The sequence below is a fragment of the Solea senegalensis genome, linkage group LG2 (assembly GCF_019176455.1).
Source record: "Solea senegalensis isolate Sse05_10M linkage group LG2, IFAPA_SoseM_1, whole genome shotgun sequence".
NCBI lineage: Eukaryota > Metazoa > Chordata > Actinopteri > Pleuronectiformes > Soleidae > Solea > Solea senegalensis.
Window position 1 is genome coordinate 1229686 of NC_058022.1, and position 24140 is coordinate 1253825.

The 24140-nt window shown below is 40.4% G+C and overlaps 1 protein-coding gene and 1 long non-coding RNA gene across 4 annotated transcripts; both read left to right on the forward strand.

Moving 5' to 3' along the window:
- The first annotated feature begins 632 nt into the window (after positions 1-632).
- Positions 633-24129, forward strand: mphosph8 (M-phase phosphoprotein 8). 3 transcript variants are annotated; one of them, XM_044014068.1, is made up of 14 exons: positions 640-918; positions 4292-4453; positions 5255-6298; positions 6882-6978; positions 7089-7349; positions 7535-7657; positions 8012-8100; positions 18838-18978; positions 19910-19996; positions 20429-20583; positions 20670-20821; positions 21577-21701; positions 22300-22383; positions 23230-24129. In XM_044014068.1, exons 1-14 carry the CDS (start codon positions 811-813, stop codon positions 23269-23271), a joined length of 2670 nt encoding a protein of 889 aa, XP_043870003.1. In that variant the 5' UTR covers positions 640-810; the 3' UTR covers positions 23272-24129. The 3 variants fall into 3 exon arrangements, with proteins under 3 accessions (XP_043869985.1, XP_043870003.1, XP_043869994.1); XM_044014050.1 differs by lacking the exons at positions 18838-18978; positions 19910-19996; positions 20429-20583; ... (2 more) ...; positions 22300-22383; positions 23230-24129 and adding exons at positions 10670-12974; positions 13746-15566 and having other exon boundaries at positions 633-918; XM_044014059.1 differs by lacking the exons at positions 640-918; positions 4292-4453; positions 5255-6298; ... (9 more) ...; positions 22300-22383; positions 23230-24129 and adding exons at positions 8136-8648; positions 9860-9930; positions 10670-12974; positions 13746-15566.
- On the forward strand, positions 16472-18141 carry LOC122759301. The gene is made up of 2 exons (XR_006358252.1): positions 16472-16978; positions 17374-18141. It is a non-coding gene; the product is annotated as an uncharacterized LOC122759301 (long non-coding RNA).
- Positions 24130-24140: the final 11 nt, after the last annotated feature.

The window sequence follows — 24140 nt, forward strand, 5'->3', positions numbered from 1 at the left end:
GTTTGCGTTGCTGTCTAAAATATTTGCTACGTCAAAATCCACAGGGCAGCTTTACCACTGTGTTGCCTTTATGAAACATCGTAAATTTGGGTTTCCGCGCTATAAAACAACGACTTGATATATAATCCACTTGTTTTATATTAAATATCTACATAATAGTAAATATATCATAATCAAAACTTTGTATCTCATTATAATTATTTAAGTTCTCATAATCATAAATCAGCATCTCACAATTATGACTCATTATCTCATAATTATGATTTAGCATCTCATAATTAAGCCATAGCATCTCATTATTACGACTTAGCAACTCAATCATGACTAAGCATCTCATAATTATGACATAACATCTCATAATTATGTATTAGCATCTTTTAATTTTGAATTGCTATCTCATAATTACGACTTAGAATCTCATAATTACGACTTAGAATCTCATAATTACGACTTACGTGTTAACGTATCGTTAAATAAACGTTTTAAAACTAACTTTGAAATGTAAAATGTAAAATGTAAAGAACGACCACTTTCCATGGACGATGTGTTCATTTTTATAATAAAAAAAAATAGAAAACTCCAGATTACGAGTTCGGCCGCGGTACGTGAACGCGGCGCGGTGGGAGCGGGCGGTAACTGTTGTGCACTCGGTTCATCTCCTCCTCCTCGGAGCCGCAGTCAGTGAGGGGTTGGCCGGGTTTCACGTTAATAACGCCCGTACCTACCTCTGTGTATGTGTGTGTGTGTGTGGACGAACAACACACCGCAGACGAAAAAAGACAGACCGAGCACCGAGCCGCAGCAGCAGCCATGGCCGCCGCCGACGCCGCCGATAAAGTGGAGCCCGCGGACAGCGAGCAGGACGAGGAGGAGGACGTGTACGAAGTGGAGCGGATCATCGACATGCGCGAGGAGCAGGTAAACCCAGCTACATGCTAAGTGCTACATGCTACGTGCTACGTAGCCGCCGCCTGGCTAGTTTGGCAGCCGCAGACATGGCTCCGGCTCTGGCACTGACTTCACTGGCTTCACGACGCATTGCCCACGTACGACTGCATGTCCACACACTTTAATGAGGCTAAAAACGCGTGCGTTCCATTAAAGTTGGTGCATTTACGTGGATATTTGCTAAAAGCGGTGCCTCCTTTTGTTTTGTTGTGGCTCGTCCATATTTTCGTAGCATCGTTTTTTTTCTGCATAACTTCTCCCATGATGTCCGCTCTTCTCTGCGTCTGCTGAGGCCAGAAAAGGAAGGACGCTGTTTACGCCACTATTACCTTTTGATATAAAACACGAATAGCTAATCACTGATTTGAAATATACAAATCAATAGTACTGCGAATACACTGACGTTTGCTCATGTTATTGTAGCCTCGCGGCTGAACTAAGTCAATAACCTATTTTGCGAGTTCCCTGAGCATAAACTGTCCAACCTGGACCTTTAATATCAACATAATTTAAGGAATTATTAATACACTATACTCATGGCTTGCACTAGTTGTGTATTTACAGAAAAATGCATAAATGTATCTGTTTTTTAATGCAGTATAAATCGTAGTTATTAACACATTTTCAGTGTTAGAGCCCACAGACATTTTGATCGTCTTATTTTCCTGTGAATTTGCAGGGAAATTTGCAAATTAGACCTAAACTACTAAACTAAACCTAACTAGCAGTATACCTGTACTAATAGTATGCACTAATACTTATAGCATATAGAGACTAAAATGTCTAAATTAGACTTTGAATCAAGTATGAAGCTTAAATAATAACATATTTGCAGTCACGTTATGCCCTTAAAGCAAATTTGCAGAGAACTGTCTAAAGTACACTTTTTAAACTGAAGTATAAAACTTAACTTATGCACTAATACTTAATTTGTATTACATTCTGTGGCATATACAGAAACACATGTCTAAACTGGACTTTCTAAGACAAGTATAAAGTCTAAATAATAACATATTTGCAGTATTAGCACAAATTAGTAGTTGATTTTTCTCATTTCCCCTGTGAATTTGCAGATCAATGCACAAATAAGACTTTTCAAACCGAAGTAGCAACGTACTTGTACTCATAGGATGCACCAATATGTCATTTTTCTTACTTCCCTGTCTAAAGTACACTTTTTTAAATCAAGTATGAAGCAAATAGTATGTAGTAATAGTCTTAAAACTAAGTTTAAATCAAATACAAAGTCCATATAGTCACACATGTGCAGTAATAGTGTGTACTCACAAGTTGTTTTTCTTTCCAGTGTATTTGCAGAGAAATGTCTAAATTAGACTTTCTAAATTGAGTGTAAAACCTAACTAGGCACATACTTGTCTAAATCAGACGAGCTAAATTAGGTTTTTAATTAAGATATTTGTCGTATTTTGTACATTCTCACAAGTTCCTGCGACAATAATTTGATTACTTAAGTTTCTCAGATTTTTCAGCTTCTTAAATGTGAATATTTCTTGGTTTCTTTGCTCCGTGTAACAAAGAAATCATTAAAACTGAATCGTTTTTGTTTTGTGAACAAAAACAACAACAACATCTGAGGACATCATCATTTCCAGGCTCCAACGTTTTTCAGCATTTTTCTGACATTTTATGGCCCAAACGAATAACCGAGAAAATCGGGAATAGAATTGACAGAAGATGATGCGACCTTTGAAGACGGTGAAAAATGCAAAATAATAGCAGAAAAATCAATGTGTACAGCAGTCAGTGGTTGGTAGGAATGCAGAATGTGCACTAAAACATGAATATATATGGATCTGTGACGTCGTGAATGGACACATCATAATGCAAATGCATGTCCGAGTCATAAATTCAACTCAATATCTCTTCAGTTTGACCTCGGCTGGATATAATCCTTGTGAAAACGGTGCTAATTACACATTTCTGTGTAACTTTACTGTGAATTCTGTAATTTAGACATTTGAGCTTTCAACAAATTGATTTAACCTCGTCTGCCCAGCACATATAGATATAATGGAGATACTTTAACTCATGTTAGAGATGCACTTATTATTCTGATTATTCCTTTCTTATATTGTGACCACGAAAACCCGTTTTCATCGTCAGCGCTTTAGCTCCGAAATGTCACAGCAATTACATTAATTGCAAGTCTTTTGCAAGTTCAGACAGTTTGTGTTTTTCATGTTCCTGGAAACAAAAACCCGGCCTACAAAACCCATGTTTGTATATTTATTTTCTTTATCCTGGCACAGGTGATATATGTGGATATAAAGTTGCTGTTAAAGCCACATTGTGTGTCAAAATATCATTTTTAGATTAATTATTGTCTTGATCCATACACATCTTACTCTACAAACTGAAAAAAACATATTTGTTTCTCACAGATCTGTGCAAATATCACACTAATCATTTTTAAGTGTGTTAAGTGTTTTTGGAATGAAAATGAGAATGATGTAAAAAACAAAATGTATTAGTTATTCATTTATTCAAAATCTTTGAATATAGATTAATCTCGTTTTTCTTTTGAGATGTTTGTTCTTAAAGAGCGAGAGTGGCGAAACGCTGTAAAGACAGTAAAATATAATCTAATAAAATATAATCTACTGTTTTTGATCTGTGTTACATGATCTTAACATATACACTTTAGAGCTGCAGCGAACAATTATTTACACGATCGATTAATCTCTTGAATATTCGACCAAGTGATCGTTTCGTTCATAAAATATCGGAAAATGTAAATAAACCAGAAAATACTCACATTTAAGAAGATGAAAAATGAATGAATGAATTATGAAAAAACCCTCAAACTGATTCATTAATTATCAAAATAGTTGTCGGTTAATCTAGAAACCGTTTAATAATCGATTAATCGTTTGTTTTGTACACTAATACACTTATTACCTTTCATTTCAGATAATACCTGTTTTATTTCTTGAAATTGAAGGACATTTACGCGCATTAGAAGCGACAACGTTGACTCTAAATGTGGTCAAATTCTGCTGTAACACGAATAATTGGCGTTAAAATGACAGAATCTTTAAAAATGAAGTGACCGTTTTTGTAATTAATGTAATGTTGTCAATTCCATGTATTACCTTTTAGGAGTGTGTCAAAATATCAGTTTGGTGATACGTCGTCGACTCTAAATTGATCGTCGATCTTGTGAATAAATAGAGAAATCTTGCACTTTTAACTTGGACGGATTTCCTGACGTATTGTGATATAATTGTCTTGCAATTTGGTGATCATCACAAAAATGTCGTATGGTGGCGCTGAAACCTGAGCCTCATCCGTCTAAATCTTCTCTCTCGCTCTCTGTTTTCAGGGTGAAGTTCTCTACAGGGTTCGCTGGAAGAACTACTGCTCTGACGACGACACGTGGGAGCCAGAGGCTCATCTGGAGGACTGTCACGAAGTCCTTTTAGCCTTTAAGAAAAACATCGTCGAAGCAAAGGCCAAGAAGGAAGCGGAGGCCAAGAAGATCGTGGTGAGTCTGAAGCTACATCCACATCCACACACTTCTCTGGTTTAGTTTAAAATGTGGAAAGTCTGCGTGTGGATGCACCTGTTGTCCACACTAGTATCCTTTATTTCAAAGATTTCCATATATAAATGTTAGAAATATTATCACATCATAAAATTAAGAGGTTTTTGTTTATATTTGAACATTGTCATGTCAGAACAGGTGTGTTTAAGTGTTAGAACGAGCTCAGAGTTGAGTTAAAATTGTCTATTAAGTTCCAGAAAAGCCTTAAAGGGCAAAATAATTAACAGTTATTGTTTAAATTAAGCAAAATACTATTGTTTTTTTTGTGTGTTTTGTTTGTTGCTTTTCAACATTTTTAGTTTGGTTTTGTGCGATTGTTGTGCGGTTATATTTGATTGATTGTACAGGTTTGGCCAAAATAAGCCTTGAGCCTTCGGTCATTAATTTTGCAGAAATGGATGTTGAACTATTTATATTTTGAAGAACGAAACAAAGCGAAATAAAGAAAACATTAATTTTATTCATTCAGAATGTGATTTTATCACATTAGTTTATGTGTCTCTCTGTATTTGTGCACATTTTCTTAAAGTTTACAGATACAAACCAAATGACGGTATATTACGAACACAAGGCTCCACCTTTTCACGTTTAAAAAAATCTGAAATCGACAATATTAAAGCCTGTTTTTACAGTTATCCCAGTGATTTCAGGGCTGTATTTTCAAAGAGAACTGATCATCAGATCTTGGGGAAAAAGCAAAGACGTTGTGTTTAAATCCGATTTTTCCTTTCTTTCTTGTAGAAACCGCTGCCCGTAAAAACCGAGGTGTTTGACGCCGACTCGGAGAGCGACAGTGACAAAGAACGCCCGGCTCCGTTGCCCGTCAAGAAGAAGAAGAAGAAAAAGATCCGGGAAGAGGATGAATCTCCTCCAAAGGAGAAGGAGAAGGAGAAGGAGAAGGAGAAGAAGAAGAAGAAGAAAGAGAAACGGAAGGAGGAGGTCAGGCCTCAGCCTGCTCCGGAGAGCGATGAAGAAGAGGAGGAGAAGGTCCCCACTCCACCCTCGCCCACCAAGGAGAAAAAGGCCGATCTGAAAAAACGGCTGATGGACTCCGAAGAGGAGGACGACGAGCCGGTGCCCTCCAAGAAGCAGAGGAAGGAAAAGGGGAAAGAGGTAAAGAAGGATAAGAAAGAGAAGGCAGAGGAGGGGAAGAAGAAGAAAGGGAAGAAGGACAAGAAGATTGAAACCTCTGAAGACGAGGCCGCCGCTCCTCTGGAGGACGACCTGAGTGAGGGTCCGTCAGAGCCCCAGGTGGACGACTCTGCGTCAAGAGACGCCGTGAAGTCATTTGACAAGGTCCGCTTGGACGATAAGTCCAAAGAGAAGAGGGGGAAGTGGGAAGTAAAGCTGCAGGGCATCAAGGACATCTTTTTTGACAAAAAGGTCAAGAAAACAGACGTCGGGCTGAAGGAAAGCAGCCTCCAGAAACTGAAGAGCCTCACGTCAAAGGGCAAAGAGGAGAGCGCCCCACACTCGGACTCCAGCGACAGCTCCGCCTTGCACAAGAAGGTGAAAAGCAAAGGGCAGGAGAGCACGTCGGCGCCCGCCAAAGTGGCGGCGTCCTCCTCGTCCACGTCGTCCTCCGCGTCTTCTGTCCCCGCAGTCAGCAGCAGCAGCAGCACAAAGGTGAAGGAGGACGAGGTGGCCAAAGAGGAAGTGGCGAGCTCCAAGGACAGCCCGGGCTCCGCTAACCTGTTTGAGAAGTTCCTGCTCAACTGTGAGGCCAAGGATCGAGCTCCTCGACGGCAGCCCGTGCCGGAGAAGAGCGTCACTAAACCAACTAAGGTACGTGGTTCTCACACGTTCTCACACACTCTCATGCGTACGTTCTCACACGCAATATCACACGTTCTCACATGTTCTCGCACATCACAATGACTTTTCTCCACTAATCAGGGAGTTGTTTGGACCGGAAAATGGTCTGGACTCGTTCGAATGATTCAGTTACAACCAAAACAACTGCTTTACAAGTCACTAGTTTGTGTGTTTGCGTTGTGCCGCCATGGTACCATGACTCCGCCCACGTCGAGGAGGTAACTATGATGTCATGGAAAGCAACCCAAACCGTTTAGAGACGACTGTAGTATAGTGGAAAAGTGCCATTTGTTTCCTTTAAACCTGGAAACGATGACGTTCTCAAACGTCTTGTTTATGTCCACAGACCAAAAATAATTCAGTTATAATGATTTCTTTGTTATGTGCAGCAAAGGAACCAGAAAATATTTACTTTTAAGAAGCTGGGAAAATGTTATTCACCCTCCTCTCCTGTCATTTTTCTTGGAGAACATTTGTGCCGCTCACTTTTCTCTTAAACTATAATTGATATTAACGGTGTTGTTGATCATTTCCGTCTCTTTGCCCACATCAGGTCATTGGGAAAATCGAGAAGATTCCAAAGGTGTCCAAAGAGTCTCCAGCTCAGAAGGCAGAGTCTGAGAAGACGGAGAGGACCAAGCAGTCTGACGGTACGAACGACACACACATTAACACGATAGAAAGATCTAAATTTGGAGCTCAAGTTGAAAGAGTGACGTGAAGATACTTAAAACAACGGTGTTCCTCTGCTCCTCTTCAGCCTCCAGGCCCAGCCAGAGCTATGGCTTCAGCCTGGACAGCGACGAGAGGGAGGCAGAAGAAACTGCGGTAAAACCAAGAGCCGGAGAGGATTCACGGGAGCGACGGGAGAGGCAGGAGGAGCCGCAGAGACCCAGCTGGGAGAAGAGGACGCCGACGGACGACAAGAAGAAGAGGAGAGAGGACAGCGAGCCCAGGCTCTTCATGGCGTGTGAGGAAAATCAGGAGACGCAGGAGACACTGGAGGGCACTGACAAATCTGGTGTGTACCCCAACACAATAAACATCTTAAACATCAATAAACAATAAACTATCCAAAGTCGCTTTGGATAAAAGCGTCTTCTAAATGACATGTAATGTAATGTAATAACATCTCAACTTTCCCTCTTGTGTTTCTACACAAACCTGTGCTGAAGATTTCTTCTCTATCTTCTGTGTGTTTGACAGAAAAGGGTCAGGCCACACTGAGTCTCGGGATGGACCTCAACCTGGACTGGATGACTCTGGACGACTTCCAGAAACATCTGAACGGGGAGGATGAGATCCTGTCGGGTCCACCACTGTCACCAAGTGAGTGTTTCGACGGGGCTTCACTCCATCATTTTAGGCTGGACAGACCTGGGAGTTCTTAAAAGTAAACTCAAAACTCATTTATTTAGAAGCTCAGTGACTGCTGAGTCTCTGTAGGAAAGATCTGACGGATACCAGAACTATTTTAACCTGAGTTGTGGATGTAACCAATGACTCCGTTTTTGAATTTTTAATCCAACAGCTGTTCAATTTGGCCGATATTCTCAAACCATGAAGATGTTTGTGGTGTTGGTTGTTTTTTCTATGTAATCTTGTGTATTATGAGTGATTTTAAAGATCATTTCAGTGTCCCTCACCACGATTTGGTTTGGTTTGGCTCTACTTTTACGTCAGGTGAGTTGCGGGACGCTGTGAAGTGCGGAGATTACATGGCAGTAAAACTAGCACTCAACTCCAAAGAGGACTACAATCTGGACCAGGAGGTAAGTCATGTCGGAATGTTTTTCATTCTGTTTTATACGTCTTTATTTATTTAGATTTTTTTTGATCGAGTCTCAAGGTTTTGAGCCTTTTAAGACAAAAGAAAAAATCCTGGATTTTACGGTTTGCACCTTGGTTGCCCCAATGTGTGTGCTAGTGTGAGTGGAAGTGTGAACTCTTATCTATCTATTAATTCATCCATTTATTTATTTTAACACAGACACCATCACGTCCACGATGACGAACAAGCCTAAAATTTCGGACAGATGAGGAACATTATAATGTTTGAACAGTATTTGACATAAATGTTGGGGTTTTGTCTCCGAAACAGACATATTTTACCGACTTAATACAAATACATGGTGTTGGCGACTACGTTCAGGGGATCTTATAAAAAATAACCTACACATTATTCAGAAATTAAAAGCCTGTTGTGTCACAAGAGGAATGTCTTCATCAACAAACTTTGCCGTGAACGTCTGCGAATGACGCATCAGTTCAAGATGTTTTTCACGTCTCCGAGCGCCTTTGCCTTCTGCAGCCGACTAAGGTAAGAGTGTGACCTTTTTTTTATTATATAAATAACTTTATAGAAATAATATGTTGTAATGTTAGATATATTTTACAAGATTAAGTGGGTTATTTTTTCTAGCTCATGCCAAAGCTGAGCTCTATTGTTTCAACTTGGGCAGAATATATAGATTTATATATATATATATAAAGTTTTTTTATATATGTTTTTTATTTTTATTTTGGTAAAACAGATTATAGTATATAATTATATAATCAGAATTATAATTGGAAATTATATTTTTCAGTTTGTATAGAGGGGATGTTTAGAGTCTTTTTTTTGTGCATGCCAGTGAGTGCAGTGTTTCCCAAACATTGTTTTTTAAAGATGTCAAACTATCGTGACCCAGATTTGTGTATCATGTAACGACTTAATCTACAGCCATATCTGTATTCATTTAGATATGTTAAACAAATCTTTTCCAATCTAAACTACATTTCATGTGTGTTACTTATGGTGCGTTTCCACCAGCTCGACTCGCCTCGGCACGGCGCAGTTATTTATTTATTTAGTTATTAGGGTTTCCCCTAGCGATAGTACCTGGTATTTTTTTAGTGCCTCTCTGTGCGTGACGGTGCCAGACTGCCGGCCACTGATTGGTCAGAGCGCCGTCACAGGAAGAGATGTCTGACGCAACAATCAAGCAGAACAATGCCGAACTGTAGATCAATTAAAAAAACCTAACGATCCTAAAAACGTGGGTTAATCTCCAACAATTACCAGGGAAATGTCTAAAATCTCTATATTTAACAAAGGAGTCTGGTTTATTTAGCGATCACGAGCGACATCACAAACCCTACCGCTGTATTTCAAGGAAGTACAGAACAAATAGTTTTAATGAACTGATTTTAATGATTAAGTTACACTGAAAACAAATGCTATACAAGTCACTAGTCACTCGTTTGTGTGCACGTGTGTCATGTGTAAAACAAAGGTAGGTACTTGAGTTTCATGCAGCCGTACAGTGATGACTCCGCCCATGTTGAGTAGGTACTATTGTAGTGGGAAACCAACCTAAATCAAGGCGAAACGAGCTGGGACCATAGTTGGAAAAGGGGCAATTTTGAACAGGGAACCAAAAAAAATCCAGTGTTTTGGAACCACAGAGATACTATCCTGTATTATTTTGAATTTCAAATTATTCATTGTAATGTTTGCACAAGAGAGACTGTGTTAATTTTTCCTTGCAGTGACCAAAGCACTGGATGAAGACGTTGAAAACATGAAGTCAACGGGGACAAGATTAAAGCATTTGAAGCAGGTACAAACTGCATATGCGCTCAGAATATGTGTCACCGTCGCAGTCATAACACAACATGCACTAGTAACACTTATATATTTAGCACTTTTTTGTCTTTTATCTTTCATTAACTATTCAAGACATTTAAACAAAAAAAAATATTGTTATTTGTGTGATGGAACACCAAGGTGTCCTCATGTTTTGTGCACCTGTATCTGGCCTGATCCCAGACTACATTTTTGTTAAAAACACAGCTGTGCTAATTCATCCTTTTGTATACAACATCAAGAGTAAAGTCTAGTGCATATTATGTTCCCTCCATGTAGCATTTCATCCAACACCTCATGACTACACATACCTACGAATAGACGTACACAATGTCAAAACGCTGCTTGATCCAATAAAGCCATTAACTGTTCTCAAATGGGTCACATGTCGTTTTTGTACCGAGTTGTGAGAGGTGTCAGCTTTTGTGTTGGGCTAAATAGTGATGTGTGGCCATCACGTTGACTACTGTTTGAATGAGTCTGGATCTTGGTGGGGGCATGGCCAAGGTGCAGATGTGTTAAAATGTCGAGGGATTTTTGACGAGGCAATACCAAAAGTAGTTTCTTGACTTATCACCACAAGTTAAGTTAACTAAAATCCAAACAATTTGTACTTTCAGCATTTGTTTCCTAATTACTGTGTCTTCACGTAATCAAATTATTCATTGGGTTTGTTTTGGTGATGAGTCTTACATATACTTGTTCTTTTACAGGCATGTACTATTGGTGGCAAGGGGTCATTTGAAGGAGAGAGGAGCTTGATTGAAGAGACGAGTTTGAGTGATGCTCTTAGGTTGACTTCTAACTTTGACAATGCAAGGAATCAAGAGGGAACGACAAGAATAGAAGATAATATACTCCAGCATTTGGATTGTCTTAAGGATAAGGTTGAAGGGATGGCATGCTACCCCGACGATGTCAACTCAAAGCAGATGATACTGAGTGACTATAAAAACTTCCGAAATGATGGAAGCACTGCTTGTAATACAGCCGTCAAGCAGAATAGTGAAGCATATAAGGACCCGAGGCAGTCGGAGGAAGATGAGATGTTGGCCGACACAAAGGGCGGTTTATCAGGTGAAATGAGTTTGGACGCAGAATGGATTTTGACAATGGAGCACGATAAAACGGAGCTAACTGACGAACTGTGTTCCCCCGATGAGTCAAACGATGAAATGGACGATGTGGTTGCTGGTCATTTAGATAGTAAAGACCTAGATAGTTCTGAGCTGGGCACAAAGGAGACCTCTAAAAGGCAACTTCGCCGCTGTAGGAAAACCTTCGAGAAGAAAGAACCGACACGATCTAGTCAAAGGACTTGTAAAAAGGTTCTCAACATAACGCCTTGCCCAGAAGATGAAGAGAAAAAAGAGCCGCCCAAAAAGCACTTCTGTTTATATTGCCAAATGGCTTTCACCCAACTTACAAAGCACTTGGAAAAGAAACACGCTTTGGAAACGGACGTCGCCCATGCAATACACTTCCCCAAAGGTTCCAAACTCAGGCAGACTTTGCTTGACCAAATTCGCAATAAAGGAGATTATGAGCACAATTGCCAGGTTCTTAAAAGTGGCGAAGGGGAAATTGTGACCAAGAAACAGGTGAAAAATCCTGCCATATCTGTCCGTGACTTCCTGCCCTGCCAGCACTGCTTTGCTTTTTATCGTAAAACTGACTTATGGAGACATGAGCGAGCATGTAAGGCCAGAAAGGGTGACCACAAACCTTCTGAAGGGACAAGTAGAGTCCACTCTGCTGCCTCCCGGTTGCTTCCAATGTCGGAATTCTTAACTGGAGGCTGCGAGGAAATCGTCCATATCATGCATCAGGATGACATCTCGAGGCATATCAGAAACGACCCACTTATTTGCAAATATGGCAACGCCTTGGCTGTAAAGTACGACCATGACAAGTCTCAGTTTGCTTACATTGCACAAAAGATGAGGGAACTGGGTAGATTTATTGTTGCTGTTAACGAGCTTGACAATAGTGTTAAGTATCTGCATGAAATATGCCAACCATCCAAATTTGAATTGGCTGTTGAGGGGGCCAAAAAGGCGAGCGGATTTGATCCTGGCTCCAACAAGTTTAAAACGGTCTCTCTCGTCTCAAAGATTGGCTACTCGTTGAAACGAGCTGCAGAAATTGCATTTGGGGAAAGTCGCATGACCGAGGACAGTGAGAGTGAAAGTGAAGTTAAAAAGTTCATTCACCTTCTCGATACAAAATGGAGTGAGTGTTTTTCTCGCAAAGCTCTTGCTTCATCTGTAAAGCCAGAAATAAAAAAGGTTGACGTATCAACTTTGACAGAAGATTTAATGAAACTACACCGTTTTATCGCAAAAGAGGAAGACGAAGCCAGGAAGGACCTGAAAGAAAGTCCTTCTTTGTCAACATGGAAAAAGCTCAGCGAAGCCACACTAGCAGATGTTTGTCTTTTCAACAGAGGACGGGTAGGAAACATAGGGCGATTGCTTTTGCAAACTTACAACTGCAGGAAGAGTAACGCAACATCTGTGCTATCTGCAGAGCATATCAGGAAAAGCACAAAATTAGAGCTGGAACTGCGTGCCTTTTTCACAAGGTTGGAACTTGAAGGTCAGTTTGGCAGGAACATGCTGGTTCTGCTCACAGAAAAGATGGTGCTGTCGATTGACTTACTAATTGAAAAGCGACACCAGGTGGGCGTGTCGACAACAAATCCATACCTGTTTGCCCGCAACGAAGGTCCGTCCTTCATCAGAGGATTGGATTGTTTCCGCCGAGCTGCTGTGGAATGCGGAGTTAAAAACCCGGACACACTTCTGTCCTCATCAATAAGAGAGCAAGTTGCCACCTGTTGGCAGCTACTGAGCCTAAATGAATGTGAACTGGACCAAGTAGCCCAGCTAGTCGGATTGAACAGTCAGGAGTGTTACAGGCTGTCTGAAAACGCTTCACAGCTTGAAGAAGTGAGCAAAGAACTGATCAAGATGGAACCCACACTGCCATCAAGTTCACCTACCACCTCAAATGATGGTGAGTATTGTTTTTCTTTGATACTAAATGTTGGATTTGTCCTCAAAGTATAGTAAGCATTTGAAATTACAAACAAACCAATCTCAAAGTTTACGCATTCTGCCTAGAGATTCGCTCCCCTTGGTTTCATTCATACTAGAACACAAATGCGTACTGAATCCCACAATCTTTTCTAATATATTGTCCTACCTGGATCATGCACAGTCAAAGCGTGCGATCTGTGTGGTCGCCAATGTCTGACATGGCTGATCACATGAGCTATGTTTCTACAGTTTGAAATGGTGAAACCCTGCAGTTTTACCAAGTAAAGTACCTGTGTAACTTTTTAGATGGGGTGTGGGCTGTGCCTGATGGCCGCATCTGTGAGATAGGTAGCGTGTCAACAAACAACGGCAACAAACGCGACAAAACAGGTTTGTCTCAACAAGAAGTCAAGCTTTGTATGACAATAGACTGGGCGTTGAAGAGAAAGACAGCCAGAAAATAAACCCAATAAAATAGAACGGTTGGGGCTGGTACTGTATTCCTAATGGTAATAGAAAGAAAATATGTCCCTATTGAACCAAACCAAACCTTTCCACTCAATGGAAACACAGCAAAAGTCTCTGTACATACAATTCTGTACTTGGAAGGATGACATTGATGTCATGCCGACCTGTGGACTCACTGATTCTGGGGTCATGAACTTGATTGTTCTTTAGGTTTTATTCTTGCTTCTTGCACCAAGATCTTGCTTTTTTTGTATAACCATGTTTTTTTACGTGCTTTTAGGAACCACACAGAAGACCCCTTTAAAGAGAAAACCCTGGAGTGAGGAGGAGCAAGCTGCAGTCAAGCGTTACTTGAATGACTACATCACAAACATGAAGGTTCCAGGCAAAAAGCAGTGCAACGCTTGCATAGCTGCTGAGCCAAATCTTAGTGAAAGATCGTGGACAGACGTCAAAAACTATGTACACAACACACTACAGACATTACGGAGGAGAATAAACCAAGGGAAGTCTGAAGGGAATCCAAAGAGTCCTACAAGTCCTGAAGTCCAAACCATCAAGCAAGATTTGGAGGACACCAATGTCGTCTGTTCTTTGACGACAGTAAATCCAGATGACTTTAATTCAAACTGCCTTGTGACAATGGCACCTCCAACAAACATGAGAGACTCGTCACCGCCGTTCCCCCATGAAATGACCACAAGCTATGCATCCTTGTGTTCCACTAGTTCAAATATCCTCCATTCGAGTCAGTCATTAATTTCCTCTTTCACGCCACTGAACGCTACCGATACACAAGTAGTTCCTACGTTTACCCCACACAACACTACAAATGCACTTATGCCTCCTCCGTACACTTCCGAGAACAACCACCTGCTGCCAATGTCTTCTTCATTTACTCAGAATATGGCGGTTATGTCTTCTGTGTACACGCCACACGATACTGCAGGTCTACCGATGATTCCTGCTTTCAGCTCACTGAATGCTCCAGTTACCTCAATGATTCCTACATACACAACACTAAATACCCCAAGTGCATCAATGATGCCGGCATTCTCCTCACTAAATGACCGAAGTAGGCCAGTCGTTTCTTCCTTCACAGCACTGAACCACACAGGCTCACCAGCTTATCCCACAAGCCCACCTAGTATTCCTACAACTGCCCAGGTTGTCCCAACAATCCTTGGACCCAGTGTCCCTGATAGGGCACCCGTGGCACAGGAAAGTTCGCCCATATCCACCGCAGAGAGTGCCAAGCGTCCGAAGCGAAATAAGAGATTATGGAGCGAGGAGGAGCAGGCGGCAGTGAGGCGCCAGTTCGGAGACTTCAGTAAACTGTCCAAGGTGCCTGGCAAAAAGGATTGTGATGCATGTTTAGCTGCTGAGCCTGCCTTGAGCAGCAGGACATGGAGGGAAGTCAAGTATTTTGTGCATAACTCAATCCAGTCATTGAAAAGAAAAGGGCATGTGGTTGCCGCCAAAGAAACTGGAGAACGAGAACCCGAGACTCTTACTTCAAACACAGATTGGGATGGTCCTGTTTATCTGTCGCTGTAAATGTCCCTTTTCAATGGACACACTGGAAAGCACTTGGTGATCGTGACACTTTGGAAGTGTTTGAGCACTGTGGCCGTGACCTCAAATCACATGGGGTTTAAAAAATTCAGTTGATGTGAACTGTAGTGGAATACAAACGCTAATCCTGGCAGGCGTATGGATCTTTTCCGACTCGGCCTGCCATCCTGAAGTACTTAGAAACTAGTCTACCAGACTAAGCTGTTGGTGTACTGTTGCATGAATATATGCTAATTGAGTGGAGTTAAGGATGTTTGTACTGTAGCTCGGACTCCTAAAAAGCAGTTATTAATGTTTATTAATATGTTTAGATTGTGTATACCTAATGTAACAGTCCATGATACAGGGGTGTCAGTTTGTCACATCATCAAAGCTTATCAATGGGAATTGTTGTAATTTTGATATGTGACCATGTAGTTCAACGTAAACCTAACTTTTTTTGCCAAACCTAATTTGCAACAAATCATTGGCACACAGTAGCCACGGTGGCACTTAATCTCAAGGTTCAAACTAGGGCTGAAAGGCTTGGGGATCTAATTTACGATTTGCCTTCTGGTATTCTGATTTTATATTTGTAGCCATATGTATTTTTAAGTCAGTTTCATTTCAATATTCAGTGTTAACAATTACAAATGTGATAGAGCATTGCCACATGAGACATGTTCCACCGAATTTCCCCAAACTTGGTGGGAATAAGGTGTTATAGCCCAAGTCATACAAAAAAATTTGCTGTAACCAAGGCCTCAACTTAACAGGGCTTCGGCCACTTAGAACTTTGACGTTTTGTATGTAAATGTAATGAAGAGGTAAGAAAAACTACTTTTGGCAGTCCACAGCCTTTGTGAAAGGAGATTGTGACTCTCAATTGGAGGGTTGTTGGATAGAATCCCGCCCCAACCTCTGTGCCCAATTCCCATGGTTCCCCATTAATTGGGTCAAGTGGACACTCCCAAGCCCGGATAAATGGGAGGGTATTGTCTGTTGATAGATCCCCCTAGATCCCAATGTGCTAATTGATTTTACATTGGAATTTTTAAAGGGAAATGTAATGTTTTTCAGCCCTAGTTCAAACACAATATTCACAGCAACAGCAATGAGCCGTTAAAATTGTCCCCGTTATTAAGCCTCATTACCAGCCTCAGTACGTGGACAATTCTACAGAGAAGGATCTTTACTCGTCGCTCCTTACCTCCAGAACGCACTTGGACGTGAATCTCTCTGCCTGCACAGTTTTCAGTATTTTTTTCTGTGGATTTCACCGAATCGAAACCTACCAGCAAATGTTTTCCAGCTCGTTCCTTCAGTATGGCGACGATGATGATGATGATGATGGAGGATGTCCGTTGACTTGCTCTCCCTGAATGCCTGATCCAAGTGAACCAAATAACTTTGCTTTAGCCTGTAGACGTCTGTGTGTTGTAGAAACCCCCCCGACAGCCTGCACTTGTGGCATATTTTTCCTTGTGGACGATAAAGCATCTGGGATCAAATGTTGATGAATGATATAATCATGTGTTTTATTCCATGTTTATTAATAAGAAGTTTGAAAGGTTGGGCTGTATTTTTATATCACTATACACAAAAATGTAAAGAGCATTTGTAGTACTTTATTGTATTTAATGAACTCTAATTTAAGGTAATATACACTGCATTTGTCCGTTTAATCACCTGACCATCTCATTTTGATCATTTGCTTCAAATATATCGCATCGATTGCGTTTAGCACACATCATGACAAACGTGTTAGTGGATTTTCGGCTTGTAAATCCATACTTTGTAAAAGTGAAGCCTTATTTTTAACGACAGCAATTAATAATCCAAAAGGGAATAAAACGCCGATTAAAATTGCAATAGATTTAGGAAATATATAGTGTTGGGCGTTGCCAGATGTTTTCCGAGTATTATCGTTTCTTTTTTGAGCTGCAAACCTTGTTGAAGGTCAGTCAGTCATCATCTAACCGCTTTATCCTCCACCAGAGGGTCGCGGGGGGTGCTGTGCCAATCTCAGCTACATCGGGCGATAGGCGGGGTACACCCTGGACAGTTCGCCAGTCCATCGCAGGGCCACACACAACTAGAGACAAACAACCATTCACTCTCACACTCACTCCTATGGTCAATTTAGAGTGTCCAATTTACCTATTCCCCACATTGCATGTTTTTGGACTGTGGGAGGAAGCCGGAGAACCCGGAGAGAACCCACGCACACACGGGGAGAACATGCAAACTCCATGCAGAAAGGCCCTTGTTCCAACCGGGGCTCGAACCCGGGGTCTTCTCGCTGCAAGGCGAGAGTGCTAACCACTACACCACCGTGTAGCCCCTTGTTGAAGTTTTAAAAGTAAATTAATGTACAAAATGCACTTAATTGAAATATTCAGTCACTGCAGTTTGGGGCTACAATGATTAATCCACCTCCAACCTCATTTTTAATCGACAACTAAAATTTTCAGATTTTCCAAAATTTTCTGGTTTCTTTGCTCCGTTAAACAAAGAAATGATTAAAGTTGAATATGTTTTGGTTCGTGGATAAAACGAGACGTTTAACAGCGTCATTTTGAGTTTTTTGGACCAAAAAATGTACTTGCATAAACATCAGATTAATCGATTATAAGAATAATTGTTAGTCATTGACAGTCGGCAGAGAAATAACAATTGACAACATGCGATTGTTATCTGCGATTAAATGAAAAGGAAATTATGTTTTTAGAGTTTCAGGCGTCACTGTTGCCATTTATCAGAGAGGAAAACTTGAGTTTTCTTCCTCAGTAGCAGCTGTAGTGAAATCAGTGTTCATTCATTCATATGCATCAGTTTTCTGCAGGATCTGTTTTTCAGTTCACTCATAACTTGGGAGAAGAGTTCATGTGTGAAAGGTCAAATGAGAGACACTTCATCATTTTTACCGTCCAATGTTGCAAAGCAATGTTTCTCCTTTTGTTTTTATATAGTAGATGATGGATTTTCTTTATTTTACTGTTGTACATAAAGTTGCACATGACTCCACACCCTGTTGTAATTATGTTTCCTTCACTTCATCCTTCTTACCTAGTACTGTAAGGAACCTCTGCTTGAACAATAAAAATGTTCCTTGATTTAAAGGTTGAGGATTTTCTTATAATTAAAGGCATCTAGTGCGTAACTTTTGTTTTTAGGGCCCAAGCCATGAATGGCAGGGGCCCCGAAACGGCTCCTGACAGAACTTCACGCGAGGATCTACTGTTATCCTTCAGATTACTATTATAACAGTTAACATGCATAAAAACTTGGCATGCAGGACAGGTCTGGCATTAATGCAATATTGGCATAGGTTCCTGACCGGTGTGTTGCTCCAGAGCTCTATAGATAGCGATCCCCTAAGGCGTAAACGGAGGCTAAATTTAGTTCCACCGAATTTCCCGAAACTTGGTGGGAAGATGTTATAGACCAGGACGAACAAAAAAGTCAATAGAAACCATGGCCTCAACTCAACAAGAAGTCAGCCATTTTTAATTTTGCTGTCCATTTTGGCGATGTGCACCCTACGTAAATGAGCAAACTCGGCGTGGCCACAGCAACCCTCTGCATTTTTTTTTAAGATTTTATGGACACTTCTTTGGCATCTTCACTCACACTGAAGCCTGATCATGATCAATGTCAAGATATTATCATACTTTAGATACTTTTCTTTCGGAGGAAATGGCTCCAGGGATTCTCCACCTTCACCTGTAACGTAGGAAAGTAAAGGGAGACGACTCTTTATCGCCCCCTTTCATCCATGACACTGTAGCCTTGTATGTGTGTCCATTTGTCCACAGGACGTGAGCGGCATGTCCCTGACCATGCTGGCGGCGGCGGGAGGACAGGACGACATCCTCAGGCTGCTGATAAAGAAGGGGGTGAGGGTGAACGGACGGCAGAAGAACGGCTCCACGGCACTGATGCACGCTGCTGAGAAGGTAAGAGAGAAATCACAAATACTGCCACTTTTTGTTGTTGTTGATGCATTAAATTTGTGTTGAAACCAAACTGAAAAGTCAGTTTCATGTTTGTAGAGTTTTTCATACACAGATAAACGTGATGTGATTTATATTAAAGGCACAGAAAACCTAAACAAACGTGAAAAATTTCACATAAACGTAATTTTCTAATAGTTTTTGGCACAAATTATTAACTAAATACCTGAATGAAAAGAAAACTATGAAGTTTACGTATAAAAAGAGATTCTTTATTTCTGAAAAATAACAAAGGGGGAAACAAATCATGTGTTATATTTAAGTTTGAATGCTTGCTTTGGTTTGTCCAATTTACTCGTTTTTTTAATTGTGTCTGGAAATAAATAAAGAGTTTTACAAGGAAGGTTTATTTATGTAACCCACCTCACAAAAAACTTGATAAATACTAATAAAATACTCATAAACTTATCTGTCAAAAATAAAGTACATAAAGTTGCATAAAGTACCTTAAAGGGATAAAAAAAAAAGTTTAAATAACCTTTTATAATAATACTTACTTAAGGAAAATTTAAAGGATATGACATTTACTGAATCAAAAGTAATTTTCTGATATAAAAAGTACTTAGGTTTTAGAGGTATGAAAGATGTGTGAATGGGTGAAGCAGCTCATCAAGACTAGAGAAGCTCTAGAAATACAGACCATAATACCAACTCTTCTTCTTCTGATTTTATTTGATAGTAACAAGTAACAAAGAGAGTTGGAGGAAAATGTAGTGGAGTAAATGTACAAGTTGCTAGAAATACAAAAAACAAAGTAAAATACAGATCTGTGAATGTTGTGACAAAGCATTTGTGCTTGTATTGTATTACAGCGCCGATATTTAGTCGTCATTTTTCCTCACGTTGTCGATTTTGTTCCATCTCCTCTTGTCAGAATTTCCTGACCACCGTTGCGATCCTGCTGGAGGCCGGCTCCTACGCTAACGCTCAGGCGCTAACCGGAGAGACGGCGCTGATGAAGGTAACAGCATTTCACGCGTACGTCAAATACGTCACGTAGCAAATCGTCCATCACGTCCATATGGGACTGTACACGTTATTCCCTGAGGACATACTGGATAAAAGCTGTTTATTCGCCTTGTTCATGACTGTCACTCACTGTCACAGTGTGGGGATATGGCGCCACCATGTGGAATTATGTGGTTGACAATGAAAATAATATAAGTATTTCAGCATAACTTCCACCAAGTTGAAGGAGTTTTTTCAACTTCTTTGGCTTCTAGAAAATAACTAAATATAAGAATGAGCCGAGTCTTTCGAACGACTCCCGTCAAAGAGTCATAAATCCCGGATTTGTTGACCCCTCACGTTCTCCCTGGAACGCTCGGTGTCATTGTTTCATCCTGATGTTTGTAAAAAAAAAAAAATGGAGGAAAAATACTTTCTTCTTCAGGCTTGTAAAAGAGGGAACGCCGACATCGTGCGCCTCCTGCTGGAGTACGGAGCCGACTGCAACATCCTGTCCAAGCACAAGAACAGCGCCATGTACTACGCCAAGCTCGGCAACAACCTGATGGTGTGCGACCTCATCAAGGACCACATCAACACGTGAGTCTGACCACACGTTCACTCGGCTGCTGCTAAACTGTGCGTCTCCTCCCTGTTGACAGCACTTTTGTCCCCGTCCCCTTCAGGTTGTCCAGTGTGGCCGAGGACACCATCAGAGGGTACTTTGAGTCTCGCCTGCAGGTGCTGGAGCCCGTGTTCCCTCTGGCCTGTCACAGACTCTGTGAAGGACCAGACTTCTCCATGGAGTTTGCCTTCAAGGCTCAGCCTCAGCCAGAGGGTAAAACAGCAGGGAGGGGTGGGGAGAAAAAAAGGACCAAAGGCCCGTCCACACGGAGACGGTCATTGTTTTTGCGTTTGGAGATTGTTTGACAGTCAGTCTATCAAAGATCACTAGAACACGTTGTGTCTGTAGAGATTTCATACACGGGGTTGAACACGTGAACAAACTTTCTCACTTGCTGGGTTCATTCTGTCTCTGTTTCTGTAATGTGTACAATGTTATCAACAGTTTGTGCCGTATTCGCCTGGATGTGGCCTAGCACAGTGTAGTGTTGCAATAGTTTGTGTGGTAACATTGTATCAGATGCTAAGAATTTATGTTTTATGATGACATTTATCTTGCGTCCCTCTCTGCTCACTGTCCTTGGAGTGTGTTGCTGCTCAATTTAAGTTTTTGCACAAAAGAGACAGTCGAGGGCAGGAAGGAACTCCCAGAGTCTGTGAATTTTTATTTAAAAAGCAGAAAACTTAAAAACTAGACTAGAAAAAAAGAATGAGGCAACAAATACGACACTGTAAGAAAAGCTGGAAAAAAAATACAAATATACAAGAACTGTAAACATAATGAACGATTAAAAAAAGCCTAAAAACGTAAATATTGAAGGATCTGAATGAATCAGGATAAAATAGTTAGATTTACAGTTATTTTAATTTTCATTAGCCTTATTGTCTCTCTTCTCGTCTGTCTTTGTGAAAGTGGGATTCAAATTAATTTAATACCATTTCTACATTTCCCTTCCCTCCTGGTTCCAGGCTCAGGAATCCTCCTCTTCATCTTCCACGCCAACTTCCACAACGAGGTCATAGCCAGGCTGTGTGGACCCTGCAGCGTCCACGCCGTGGTGCTCAACGACAAGTTCCAGCTGCCCATCTTCCTGGTGGGTTTATTTTAAACACACACGCACACACGCACACACGCACATTTAGACAAATTCCCTCGAGACTTTTTGACCCGGCATGCGTACATCTCATCACCGTAACTCCTAGACCGTTTGCGATATCTAAAAAATTCAAAAACTATGGACTGGGTGTGTCCGTGGTGTGACACGGTTTCCTGAATGCATCTCGTAACCCTCTCCTCTAAGCTCAAAAGACACTGTGGACCCCTAAGAATGATGCAATTTACCAAGGTCATTGAATGCATCCCGTAGCTTCTCCTATTTTATTGACATCCAGGTAGTTTTCTATACCAGAAAGCAGAGAAATAGAGCTTTGTCAGTACGATAGAACCTCAGGACTGCGGAACAACCATCGTCCAATCACAGACATGATACTAAAGGCTATTTTTTGACAATTCTACAGCTGTAAAATCAAAATAATTCCAGATTATCATGATGCTATATAATCTAAAAAAACTCTTATCATATGAAGCGTGACTTGGCCTCTTATTTAACGACTTTTCCAGTTGAAAATGCTTGTTTTTCTAATTCTCTTTTTTTTCTCCTTTGTTTGTTTATTTAATCTTGAACCTTTCAGGACAGTCACTTCATCTACTCGTTCAATCCAATCCCGGGGATTAACAGACTCTTCATTCGTCTGGCAGAAGCACCAACGGCCAAGGTAACAGAGAATTATCACATTTAATCTACAACGTTTAAGACGTAGTGTAAAATGATCCAGTAGTAGGAGTAGGATGGGATTAAGGGATTATTCTCCATCTTGTCCAGTGTTTGAAAATAAAAGTTAATCTCAGTGGAAAACCATATAGTGACCCGAAAACTCGTCTAGACTGGATCTGATCACCAGTGAACAACTCTATTGTTTAATTTTTTTTAACATGCAGCATCAAATAAAACTTGTTTTATAATTTTTTAATGATTTTGTTGCTGTTTTTTTATATTTCATGGATTTATAGATTAAGAGAAATCCATGTTAACGTTTATTTTAAACCAAAATGTCAATATTTTGATTTTCATTATCACAGCTAGCACGTTGGACCACCAAAATAAAAGCTCCTACAATCTAAAAACTTGAAATCTTTTTAGACCTAAATTTAAAGATTTTATTACCTTTTACTTTATTTTATTAACATTTTAACCCTTGTGTGTATAAGTACTTTTCCTGATAGGGCTTTATTTATCATTTATTAATTTTTATTATATTATTTTTCCAGTTTCTTTGCTCCATGGAACAAAGAAATCGTTAAAATTGATCATTTTCATTAGTGGACTAGAATAGAATAGAATAGAAATATTTTATTCATCCCCAAGGGGAAATTGTTTCAACATAGCAGCAATACAAACAAATATTATAAACATAAAATGTAATGTAAACATTTTATGTTTACATTACATGAACAACTATAGTAGTGCAGTATTATTATTATTATCTAAAATAACCAAAATCATGATTATTGGTGAAATGAAGCAGTGTTGGATTCTCATCGTCATGTTTTCCTCTCCTCAGGTCAAACTCCTCATCTGTGCGTACAAAGTCCAGCTGCAGTGACAGGCAGAGGTCAAAGGTCAAACCCCCGAGTCACCAAAGCAAAACAAAACACACAAACACTGAGACCACAGCACAGACACGACGGTCACAGATGCTCTGCTGAGCTCGCCGCCGTCTTTAAAGAAACAATTTTTGGAATTCTCACCGACAGTGACGACGAGACGAGACGAGGAGGTCACGAGGTCGAGAAACTCTCGGGTCACTCGTCCACTTGTGTGCGATACTTTTGCATCGGGAGTTAGTCGCAGTTTTTCTCCTTTTTTCTCATGTTGAAGATGAAGAAAAAAAACTCCTGGTTTTGTGCCTTTTCTCTCTCTTAAGCTCCGCCTCCTGTTAGTGTGGACATGTTAGCTGTGTGTGTGTGTGTGTGTGTAACGAATCTGCTGAGTTTTCCACTATTTATGTACATTTTTTGGGACTAAGTCTGATGTTTTCTGTTCTCTACACTACGTCATCTCAGTGCGTCGACAACAAACAGGAGCAACACGATCAATCAGTCGACAATGCTTTTAGTTTTGTTGTCTTCAGCAGTTTATCCTTATTTTTGACACGGACACCGTCTCACCTGGGACGACGTGTCGTATCTGACCTTCGCAAGCCAAAATAATGTGACGAAAGTTCTCGCACGTGACGCAAATATATGATTGACAGTTCAACGGTGCGTTCCGATGAGTGCTCTCTACCACGATTTTAATAACTGAATACATAATAGGACATTCTGATTGGTTTAGTTGTTTACGTTAATATGTGAGATTATTTAAAAAGAGGATTTTGTTTGAACAAATAAAACTGTAAAAATTGCTTGGTAAAAAATAACGTTAGCCAAGTTTCTATTAAAGTTTATCGCAAACATTTTAACTGGAATTTCA

Excerpts from the sequence above, each read along its gene's own strand:
- mphosph8 (XM_044014050.1), top strand. The coding sequence starts at position 811 with ATGGCCGCCGCCGACGCCGCCGATAAAGTGGAGCCCGCGGACAGCGAG. Across the intron at positions 7,350-7,534 it reads GGAGGGCACTGACAAATCTG|AAAAGGGTCAGGCCACACTG; the intron begins GTGTGTACCCCA and ends TGTGTTTGACAG. Across the intron at positions 12,975-13,745 it reads ACCTACCACCTCAAATGATG|GAACCACACAGAAGACCCCT; the intron begins GTGAGTATTGTT and ends ACGTGCTTTTAG.